The sequence below is a fragment of the Panthera tigris genome, chromosome X (genome assembly GCF_018350195.1).
Source record: "Panthera tigris isolate Pti1 chromosome X, P.tigris_Pti1_mat1.1, whole genome shotgun sequence".
NCBI lineage: Eukaryota > Metazoa > Chordata > Mammalia > Carnivora > Felidae > Panthera > Panthera tigris.
The window spans coordinates 62431892-62444628 of NC_056677.1; the positions used below are offsets into that span (position 1 = coordinate 62431892).

Consider the following 12737-nt stretch of genomic DNA (forward strand, 5'->3'; position numbering starts at 1 on the left):
ATGACATGGTAAAATTACTAAAACAACATCCTTCAGAAAAAGAATGTCTTTAGAGAAAATATAAAAATAAACTAAGCATATTTGTTACCTGTTAAGTGATCTAAGTAGTACTGATAGAGCTTGCACTGAATAGGAGTCATTCTCACAGCTAACACATATTCATGTTTTGGAGGCAAGAACTTTGTTAACGCTGTATAATCTTTCCTCTGTAATTAACAAGAAAGATAATGAAAATTAGTTAACCTAAATATACGAAAGGAATTGACTGTTCAAAGAATTATCATTGCTTGCAACTAAAAGATATGCATAAACAGGTACCAAACATACAAGAAAGCATTTTCTTAAACATATTTACCCTCTTTAATCACACAATGATCATCATATGATTGTAATGATTATATTTCATATGACTATACAATATGATGTATTGGTAATAAGAGACTGCAACACACCAGGCAGGTTTTTAATTGAAGTGGTCATATTACCAACCAAGTAATTTATGTTTTCAAATGTCTCCTCTATATAGAAAAAAGAAAGAAAAAACGTGGGAAGGGGATATAGTAGGCAGTGTTAAGAAAAAGACTTGCTTTAATCATACACTAAAAACAATGAATCAAAGTCTGATGCAGTCTGGGTTGTCCTTCGGGTAAGATGTGCCAATATACCAGAGAATAACACATAACTTTAGGGGAACTGTTTACCCACTTGAGAAAGCAAGCCATGTATAAACACCCTTGAAACCATTTAATTATAAGAACAAGAAATAACAAACAGGAATGTGCTAGATACAAATGACTACTAAACCAGGAAAACACTGCCTAGGTAGCAGCAGCAATACAGAAACAGAGGAGTTGCTAGTACCTGTGGCTAACCTGAACAAACAGAACGACTGCCGTATATGATGGTAGAATATCCAGCCAGGGAAAAAAAAAAGAATATCCAGCCAGAAGCACAGTCTATCTCTAAAGATTTGTTACATCTTTGTGGCTATGATTAATATCTAGTGTCTGAAGAAAATGTGCGGATCTTAAGATCTACTAACTGCTGGCTCAAACTCTACTTATTCACTCACCAATAGAGACTCACTAAATATCTGTATGTAAACAGTACTAACTAACCCATTCAGGTTATTTTATTACTTCAAATTAATAAAACTGTTTCTTCAGGATTTTGTTAAAAATGACCCTCTCACAATTCATAATTGCATTTCCTACAAATATTTCAAATAAGTGAGGTTCAAGCCACTATACTATAAAATTAAGGTGAGCATAGGAATTTCTTAATCATAATAGCTGTGTTTCTTTTACATACTCCCTATCTTAAAGATGAGAAATCTAAACATTAACATATTAAAATATGAAGCTATACACTTGGCAAATGAATTAATCAAGTATGCTCTAAACCTCACAATGGAACTCTTTTTTTGAAAGTTCAAGGTTTCAAAAACTTTTGAAGACAACGCTAGGAGATTTAACTATAAAACTATATATTGAAAAAAGAGGAAAGAAAACATAAAACAAAGTTTAAATTCAGAAAACACTTGGGATTGTAATCTAACAAAGCAACGATATTTTATTATATGGAACATATTTGTACCTGAACACATCCAGCTAACATCTCATAGAGAATGTGAGCACGCTTTTTCATCACTCTGACATCTACCATGGTAGAATCTGCACACTGACCATTTTGGATTGGATTTATAAATCGATTCCTGAACTCCTTAATGGATCCCAGCAAATTTTCCTTGATAAAGTTAACCATGCAATGATCTAAGAGAGAAGACATTAGTTCACTAACGACAATAATAGCTAAAAGGGACTCAGATAAACCTGATAAAATGTTCATGTCAAAAACACATGCCATGGAAGCATTAGAATTAAGCTGCAAAGAACAAACAGTAAACTGAGTATAGACTAAACATTGGTTATAAGTCAGTTCTGGAACTGGATTTCCAAACCAGACGAGAAATTCAAATAAAACCATCCCTATATTCTAGATATGAATGTTTAAAAAAAATACCTAAGAACATTTTATTCTACTTCCCTGTTCTTTATAATAGATATGGAGTATGAAACAAGTATTCTATAATTCTAACCATGATTTTATGGACAGCAAGGGTATCTAGTGAAAAAACATATATATTGAATCAAAATAATAAAATCAGGTAATAAGCCACTATATCAAATTTTGTATTAACTGTTCTAGTTCCAGAAGCTCTTAATAGAGTTATCAGCTGTCCTATACAATATAAGATCACAATGTGAAATAGTGTTTTTTCACCATTTCAATATAAATTAGCAGTTATTACATCAAAATTGATATTTACAGGATACAAAGGACTCTCTTAGAAAATTCTAAGAATATATAATTAGATATTAAAAGTAAGACAGAACATATTATCATTATAGCAGAGCCCTTAAAAAGTCATGAATAATATGGGTGCCTGGGTGGCTCAGTCGGTTCAGCATCTGACTTTGGCTCAGGTCATGAGTTGGAGTCCCACATTGTGTGAGCACAAGCCCTGCTTCAGGTGCACACAAGCCCAACTTCTCTCTCTCTGCCCCTCGATCACTTGTGTCATCTCTCTCTCAAAAAAAAAAAAAAAACTAAAAAATAAAGTCATGGATAATATTGAGAATTAAGTGCAGTTCAATCAAGAACTAGGAATGAACTCTACATGCACTGTCACTTAAAGCAAAGTTCCACGGGAGTAAAAAAATACTTCTTTGTGAATTTCACTGTCAAACACCACTGGTTTGCTTTCTTCACTGTATCATAAAACTCTTCTAACTAATGTTTTATTGTTTTTGCAATGTGAAGTAGCATTTCTACAAATGAAGTAACAGAAAAGGGGGAAACTGGAACAGATAAAAAATGAAGATAAAATATAGGTTACAAGGAAGTAATAACCAGTATTACAAATAATAAAATAGAAAATAAGTTACTAAAGGGCTGGAAATAACATAAAAATAACAAAAAGCTATTACAACAGATTATAAATAGGAAATTTCAATTTATTAGCTGAATATAACTCCTGTTCCCTCAAGTATTCTCACACATATGAAAATGAGAGAAATTCACAAGTCATCTGGGTTCACATCATCTGTCCTCAGTCTGAACAAATTCTATGCTGACACAGATTCGACATAGCTCTCCTTTTCGCATCTCCACATTCCTAAAAATATTCACACTTGGCATTTCTTTTCAATTTCCTATAGTACCTCTCCCTAAATTATAGTTTGTTACAGTATCTCCTGAATAGTCACCAATGCATTTGTACTTTTAAAGCCATCATTAATACATCTGATAATTCTTATAGATTTCAAATTCTATGTTTATATTTGAACATTCAAAATGGTACACCTTTTGACTGTGGTTTACCATTCGTATTTACAAAGCATTCGGCTTGAAATGTATGGTATTCTTTCATAGAAGACTAAGATGGACCTATGTAGATCATGGTCAGAGACTATACTAGACAGAAGAAAGGCAAATGGCAAAGTGGCAAAAATATATCTGAGGCAATGCCAAAACTCTACAACATAACTGCAGATATTAACTCACACTCAATTAGGTTATTTTGAAGTGGTGTTCCTGTTAAAATAATCCTCCTCCTTGATCGTATAGAATTCATAGCTTTTGAAACAGCAGATGCTTCATTTTTCAGAATATGTCCTTCATCACAAACAACAAAGTCGGGGCCTATAAAAATGTGTAGAAAAAAACATTTAAGCTGAAAATGTAACCCATTTAAGTAAATAAGTTAACCCTTTAAAGTGCTCCTCTTGTGGGAATAAAACAACACGCTCATAAGAACAGTCATATTTTATCTGCTGCTATATTTGTTGTATTTTGTAATGTGGCACTAACTAGTATTAATTATATCCCAACGGTAGAGTATTATATCCCTATATAATATATATATATCCCTATATATATCCCTATATATAATATAACAATAAAACAGTAAAGTACTACTACAGATGGTACTTAAGATTCTCTGAATAAGAATATAAAAATAAAAATAGAAGAGTGTAAAGATCTCTCCAACATATTTTAGGTATTTGAAAAAACAAAATATATTAATAATTGGAAAACAGTAGCTAAAGATATATTACAGCAAAACATATCAAGTTAACACAACTGCCTAAGACTAAGCAATTCATATATACGTGAAAAGACAAATTTCAAGCTACATTTTAAGAAATACTGTATAAATCAATTGGCTATGCGGTATCTTCCATACAACTTATTCCAAATAACTAATACTCTTTGCAGGGTGAAAATTTAATTGATAAAGGATAGATAAATTGATTGTTATATGGCTACAGGATGGGGGAGAACACTTTCCAAGCTATAAAAGACCTTACACCTGAGAGTAACGTCTTCAAAAGAAATACATCCACTTTCATAACATATTATTGCTTCCTAAAGCATTGTTTATACATAATTTGCTTGCTGGTTAACACACATACTACTTTAAATATTGATTTCAACAAAAGCAGTTGTCAAATTACTCCCCATCTGTTAGGCGTTAGAGAAAATTCATCTTCTACATGATTTCAAAAGTAAACATTTCAGTATGATTGGCCAAATAATACAATTATTATTCAGTATTCAGATGGGGCTACACAAATATTAAGACATGTTAAAATTACTAATATACTTTCTAAAAACAAAAATCTACACATAGCTTTGTATTAAAAAGCTACATACTGGCTTCTTTTGAATCCTAAAAGTTTTCAAGAAAGAAAAATTGTGTTTTACACAAGTGACTTAACTGATTTTCACCATCTAATATTCAGTGTCATGAGGGTATGCTAAAACAGGTACTCCCATACAATCTTTGTGAGCGTCTAAATTACTATCTGACATTTTGGAAGACAACTTTACAGTATCTATTAAAATGTAAAATAGTGTACCTTCTGACCCATTATTTCAATTTCTGGGAATTTATCCTAAAGATATACTTCGGCAAGTATCCAAAAATACATAAAAATATTCTGTGAAGCATTGGTTGTTATGGTGGAAAATTGAAAACAACCTAAAAGCTTGTCAAAGGGTGTTAATAAAATTATGATTTAATGGAATGTTGCAGAACTAAAATTAATGATATAGATTTCTATGTACTGACCTGGAAAGACATGCCAAAATATATTAAATAAAAAGACGCAATGTGCAGAATGTATGTTATGCTGTTTGTATTTAAACAACCACTTCAAACAGGGTGATTTTATCTATGTATACATATATGTAGCAAAGGACTAAACCTGCCCAACCTTTGCCTTCAGCAGCTGGGAGGTAACCTCTAAACTTGGAATATCCTGCCTAAGAAAATGGTCTTTGTTTACTTGGATGGCTTAGGACACACACCAGATAGTCTAAAAAGGTGAATTATCGGGGCAACAAGGCCTTTGGGCCATATGGCATCTTCTTGACCTTTAGAAGGGGTAAAGACTAAGATCACTCACATGGGTGGTCAAACATGTCTTTGTGACCAAGCCCAAACTCTAAACACCAAGGCCTGGATACGTGTGCTTGGTTAGCAACACTCTGTATGTACTGTTACACATCATTGCTGGGAGAAGTAACTGCGGTCTGCACATTTCCACTGACAGATCAGTAGGATTTCTCCTGGATGCCCTGTGACTTTTCCTGTTGCTGATTTTAATTTGTATCCTTTCACTGTAATAACCAACATAGCTTTTCTGAGTTCCATGAGTTCTAGTTAATTACTAAACCTGAGAGTGGCCTTGGGACTCTAAACACTGCAATATAAAAAACATGCCTGAAAAAACACCCACACAATCTTCTTTAAAAATGGGCAGAGGACCCAAAGAAGATATGCAAATGGGCAACAGGTACACAAAAAAGACCTCAACATCACTAATCACCAGGAAAATGCAAATCAAAACCACAATGAGATATCACCTCATACCTGTTAGAATGACTATTCTCAAAAAGACAAGAGATAACAACTGTCGGTGAGGATGTAAAGAGAAGGGAACCCTTGTGCACCATTGGTAAGAAGGTAAATTGGTGCAGGCACTATGAAGGTTCCTCTAAAATTGAAAAGTAGAATTACCATACGAAACAGCATTTCTAATTCCGGGTATATCTCCAAGGAAACAAAATCATTATCTCAAAGAGATATCTGCACTCCCATGTTCAGCCAAGACATGGAAAAACAACCTAAGTGTCCACTGACGAATGAACTTTTATTTTTTAATATATACCTTTTCCTTCTGTTTGTATTTTGCTTAAGAACATGTATTGCTTTTATAATTTAACTTAAAAAGAACTATTTATTAGTGTGGCAATGGAAGGCAAGGGGGCCCTTTCTTTAGCAGGGCTATCTAGAGAATAAGAGTAGGGAGACAGAATAAAAGCAAATATACTCATGAATAACCCTGAATCAACAAAAAAGCTAAAAGATGTTATTCATATTCTGTTTACAAAGATAGTAATGTACATAACATTCTAACATAAAAAAGTTTTAAAATCTTAAGAAGTTTTAGGGGGCCTGGGTGGCTCAGTTGCTTAAGTGTCCAACTTTTGATTTGGGCTCAGGTCATGATCTCACGGTTCTTGAGTTCGAGGCCCTGCATCGGGCTACGCACTGGCAGTGCAGAGCCTGCCTGAGATTCTCTGTCTCCCTCTCTCTCTGCATAAGTTTAATAATCCTGAATATCTACCTTCTGGAAAACCTCATTCCAATGATCTATGAACGAAGTGGTAGGATGTGAAAACAGCTATATTTAGAAATCATAATAGAAAAAATAAAGGGAGAATGCAGTCATGCAGTTCTGAAAACGGATATAGCAAGAGGCTTGAAGAAAAGTTCTTCTGTTCAAAAATCAAGCCTGAGTGAAATAGTTCAATACACCATGGAAATCTGTCATTATTTTATTTAATTACCTAGGCCTATTTTATTGTTTAAATCAAATAGTACCTTGAATTAATATTGTGTGTATATATAAAGGACTGAAGTACTGATAACATGCTACAAACCAAATAAAGCTTGAAAGCCTTATGCTAACTGAAAGAAGTCAGATATTATATGATTTCACTTTTATAAAATGTCCAGAAATATTTTTATGAAATGTCCACAAAAGGCAAATCCACTGAGACAAAAAATATGTTGGTAGTTTCCAGGTGATAGGGCATTTGAAAGTGACTGCTAATGGGTACAAAATTTCTTTTTGAGGTACATGAAAATGCTGTGGGGTTCAACAAAATAGTTGTGATAGTTACATAACACTGTAAATATACTAAATGCCACTGAATTATACTTTAACATGGTTAAATGGATTTTATGTTATGTGTATTTTTACCACAACAAACTCTAGTCATTAAATTAAAATGAGATAATGTAGATTAATACTAAAGCTACCACAATGAATAAATGCTTAGCGTGACTTAACGTTAACTGTGCTATGAATTAAACAACAACAAAAAGCTAGTAATGAGGTTATAAAGAGATAACTCTATTCATTTGTCAAAACCCATTAAACTCTACATTACAAAGTATATACTTTCATGTGCACAAATAATAAAACACAGAAACTAACCTAAGTGACTTTAGAAAATAACGTTTTAACTATAAATTAAGCTATAGACAAAAACAATCATAAACACTGTACTATAGTGGTTAAATCTGTTTCTCACATAGAAACAACTGTGAAACAATATGGCTAACAATTCTGAAATTACTTTATGTGTGTAATGAAACTGAACAAATAAACTGTGTAATGAAACTGAACAAATAAACAGATAGCAGGTGGCTGGAGCCAGGATTCCCATAATTGGAAAGACAAATAACAGATTAACGAAGAAGGTGAAACTGAACCCTATGACACTGGATTAGAGTCAAAGACACCATTACAAAATCAAATTTATCTCTATACACACACACAAAGGGATAGATTTGTGCATAGACATAGATCAGTACACATATCACCTAGTTCTTCTGTCTGCTTAGAGGACTTAGAAGCAATGATACTCCAGTAGTAACAAACACTACTAAGCACCAGATCTTGGTTTGTAAACACTATTTTTCAATAAGAGAAACCATGGCACATTACTGAAATGGTTAATTCTGGGGTAGGGGGCAGAGACAATATAACATGAGCCTGGAATACCTTATAGTACCAGAAAGTAATGAAGTGCTTAAAACAACAACGACAAAAAGAATGAAATATCAAAGGGATACACCAACCAATCTACAAATGTGAAAGAGCTCCCAATGGCCAAATAGTAACAATTTGAACAGCAAAATAACATTATAGTCTAAAATATAAACTAATAATAGATTATTAGTCTATAATGCTATAAATCAATGATTGATTATATAAAAAAGAAAGGACAAATCTTTCTTAAAGAAAAATTCCAAATTTTATGTGTAGATACTGGCCACTAAGGGAGACAGAGCTTAATCCCAGCTTTCCCCTAACTTGGGTAAGCTAGACTTTGTGACTGACTTCCAAAGAACAGGGACAGGTAAAAATAGCAGATCCAGTAATGTCATGTCATTCTAATGTACTCCTGATATGATTGTGTGTGATAAGAAGGGTGTTTCACCTCTGGTAAATTTTTTCAAAAACCTGTAACTCCAAACTAATTACAAGAAAAACAACAAATACACACTAGTGAACATAAAATAGGATACTTGCACAGTACTCAAGACTAACAAGATAATGAAAAATAAAGATAGAAATTGTCATAGACCAGACAAAACTGTGAAGACAAGCCAATTAAATACAATGTGGTATACCCTGGATCAGATCCTGGAATAGAATGCAAACAAGAAAAATGGTGAAATTCAAATATAGTTTGGTGTTTAGTTAACAATAAACCAACACTGTATCAATTTCTTAGTTTTGACAAATCTACCATGGCAATACAAGCTGTTAACAGTGGGAAATCTGGATGCAGGGAATATGGGAGCTTTTTTTTACTATCACTTCAAGTTTTCTGTAAAAAATTATTCTAAAGTAAAACATGTTTAAAATGTCACTAAATGATTTACATGGAAATAACAAATGTTACTCTTCATGTTATGAGCTTTAATTTTTTTAAATGTATTTCCTCATGAACAAATCACAATATTAAGCGTTTGGACACTGTTGTTTTAACTATTCCAAAGCAACTTTCTGAAAAATATGTTGCAATACTATTCACTAGCTTAAAGTTCTCTGACAATAAAACCACCACAGAACTTTTAGACAAATATTTTAATCACGGGAGAAAGATAAACTCATTGAGCCTTAGATTTACAATGGCAATGTTACTTTGGTGCATGTTAGTTACATCATTACCTAAAAAAAGAGGCAAAACAGTACAAACATTTAGTTCTAAGATTAATAAGGTCTGAGAATTTAATGTATAACATGGTGAGTATAGCTGATAACACTAAATTTAACTGTAGAATTAAAATTTGCTAAAAGAGTAAAATTTAAATGCTCTCACCAAAAAAAAAAAAAAAATGGGGTGAGTAAATATGTGAGGTCATAGATGTGTAACTCAAAGTGGTGAATCCTTCTGTTAGGCAGGAAGCTAATGGGCAACAGGAGTATGGACCTTAGACGTCCTGATGGAGAGCCCCAACCGAGGACCACCCAGGGACCACCCTATTCCACCCATGTAACAGTCAGTTTGCAATTACAACATCCCAACAGAGGAAGAGTTAAGTTTGTTGTGCGTGTTGCACTTTTGCAGAAAGCAGCTGCTTGTCCTTATTTGACCTATGTCTCTAGAATAGAAATAATGCTGTGGTTTCCTACCCCATAAAGGTGTTTCAAATACATATTGGAAAAGGACATGCATAGTTGGCTAATTATTATATAATCCAGGCCTGTCACTCAAATGTTGCAAACCTAGGAACTACCCAAAAGAAAAAACTGATATAAGCCCACACTGAGGAGTTTCAGGGCCTCAGTCTCTCTGGAGTTGCCAGCTTCTCCCTTGGAGTATACTTTAATAAAACTTTGCTCTGCTTTTCTTTCGTTTCACTTCTCTGTAATTATTTAATGTGGCAGCGAGAATAGCAAGCCACTTTCTTTTTCCATCTAACTCTTGGTAACACTTCCAAATGTATTTATACATCAAATCATCACATTGTATAATTTAAGTATCTTACAATTCTGTGAATTGTACTTGAAAAAATTGTGAAAAGAATATAATATAAAAAAATAAATGAAAAAAAGGTAAAGTGATGGATTCTAAAGAATACTGTTACTCTGACAGTGAAAATTACATTTTCTCAACACACATCTAAAGCCTCAATAAGTGTCTTAATGTAATTAGATATGTTAAGATAAAGTTTAAAAAGGAAAAAACAAATAATTAAAAATTAATTCATTTTGTGGGGCACCTGGGTGGCTCAGTTAGTTGAGTGTCTGACTTTGGCTCAGGTCATGATCTCGCAGTTTGTGAGTTCGAGCCCCGCATCAGGCTCTGTGCTGACAGCTCAGAGACTGGAGCCTGCTTTGGATTCTGTGTCTCCCTCTCTCTCTCTGACCCTCCCCACCTTGCACTCTGTTTCTGTTTCTCTCTCTCTCTCTCTCTCTCTCTCTCTCTCTCAAAAATAAATAAAAAGATTAAAAAAATTTTTTTTAATTAATTAGTTTTGCAAATAGTACAACTTGCTGCTTTTCCAAGTGCCAATTAAGAATTAAATATTTGGATCTTAATGTCATAAGGTTAGACAGTGTTGCAAATATTAACTTTCCATAGTGATGACACTTCAAAACATAGTGGGGGGGACCATGTAGCAATTCTTCTAATGATATAAAGTTGGGAAAGAAACTTAAAAACTGTTTTCAAAGTATGGAGAGAGGTCTTGTTATCATCTAATATTCAGACAGCTGGAAGAAAATGCAATTGTGACATAGGCACCTAATGTAATTTTACTTATTAACCAGATCTCCCATAAAAACCTCAAACACTTCCAGACTCAACAACTGAATTCTGAACAGCTAGCAACAGTAAGGGTGCTATAACCTTAATAAAATTTTACTAAGAAAAAAAAAAGGAAGGAAAAAACCTGAAGGATAAACAAAACCCAGCTACTTACCAGTTGCTCAATAAAGTAGTTATTTGTTAAACCGAACATCAGCAATTTTTTATTCAACTTATTTATCTCAGTGCCTCTTAATATATTACCTGGATCAACCAAAGCTTTGTTAAAGATTTCCTTAAGTTTCCTACTCTTCACATTCCTTCCTTGAGCAAGATTTCTGTACATCTCATAGCCTATGATCATAACACCACCATCTTCTTGCCACCTCTGCAGCATGTAGCTTCTCTCCTGAGGACGTTTCACAGTTGCTAATTCAGAGACCTTTTGTGAGAAAATAAAGATTTTTAAAGGTAGCTATTAGACATGTAGGAATACTACTTATTCCCATGTAAATATGCATCCTTAATAATTAAAAATCCTTTTCTTTTACTATATGAATTTCTTGCAGTTATTTTAATAAGAGAAAATATTTAAAATATAATACCTCAAGCTTCTCATCATCTTTTAATCCTTCCTGCCACTTTTCAAATTCATTCATCCAATTCAAAGCGGTATTAAGAGGACAAACCACTAAAGCTGTGCTGAAATCCAATTTGTCACACAAAAGAACCGTATGAAGAAAACTTACCACCTACAAAAAAACAAATTAAGTTACCATCTTCAACTAAAATATCAGTAAAAAAGTTAAAATAAATGAAACAATCTTACGATTTAGTAGCTTGGTTTTCTTCTACCTTTAAACAATAAAGCAACCAATCAAAGGTCACAATTTCCAAACAAGGCAAAGTACATGGAAAGAGATATTATAATATATAAAAAGATGGAGTTTGACTACATAATATATAAGGTTCTTCTAACCTTAAAGCTTCATGATCCTATGATCAATAATAATAATAATAATAATATGAATATAAGAAGTAACCATACCAAAACTATGACGAAGTCGCTGGTCTCCACACAATGTCTATCCCCACAAATGTTCAGAAGCTACCATCACCCATTCAGAAGAGAATTCTGTTATGCAGTACTTTTCTATTTTCAAGTGTTCTAACTTGATACCTTGGGAAGATCCAAGCAGAGTACAAGGACCCTAAGCTTGCCTTATCCCACAAATACAACTAGATAACTATCAAATCATCATAAATACCCAAGAAACCGACCAAAAGCCTGGTAGGATAAATTCTACAACTAAAGGTAAAGAAGAGGCCACATCGAAGAGAGTAGGAAGTGTGGAGATGCGGTTTAGGGCAGAAAAGGATCATGGCCGCTGTGGCAGGGAGGGAGCCATGGTTACGGAGAAGGGTAAGGGACAGAATATCACACAGTAAAGCAGACAGGGAAAATGAATCCCCACAGCAACTGGCTTAGAAAGGGAGGGGCTGAATTTCATGAGTTCTTAGAAAAAGCGGGGCTTAAGTTTTAAAGGTCAGCAGTCATCGCTAAAATAGAGCTCTGAAGACACCGTGCTGCTCTTAAAGAGAAGGCAAACAGCCCGTGGGCATACAACATGGAAAGAATGAATTGAAGAGCAACTGGAGCACACAGTGGGGAAGATATATGCTTATCTCAAACCACATCCCAGCACTCACCAAGAGACCCCTCCAGGAACAAAAAAACTGGCCAGCACCATTTCTCTGTCCTGACCCTGAGCATAAGCACTGGCACTCCCTACCTAACTTATTTACAATAAGCCCCCAACAACAGCACTCCACTG

At 33.9% G+C, this 12737-nt stretch overlaps 1 protein-coding gene across 3 annotated transcripts in view; it reads right to left on the reverse strand.

The window, feature by feature from the left end:
* Positions 1-12737, reverse strand: part of ATRX (ATRX chromatin remodeler) — a 311883-nt gene that overhangs the window by 117037 nt on the left and 182109 nt on the right. For all 3 annotated transcript variants that reach the window (XM_042974749.1, XM_042974750.1, XM_042974748.1), the window contains 5 exons: positions 11508-11654; positions 11167-11344; positions 3568-3705; positions 1597-1772; positions 89-206 (listed from right to left, as the gene is read on the reverse strand). In XM_042974749.1, the coding sequence (XP_042830683.1) occupies positions 89-206; positions 1597-1772; positions 3568-3705; positions 11167-11344; positions 11508-11654 (757 nt within the window). The remainder of the gene's footprint in view (positions 1-88; positions 207-1596; positions 1773-3567; positions 3706-11166; positions 11345-11507; positions 11655-12737) is intronic.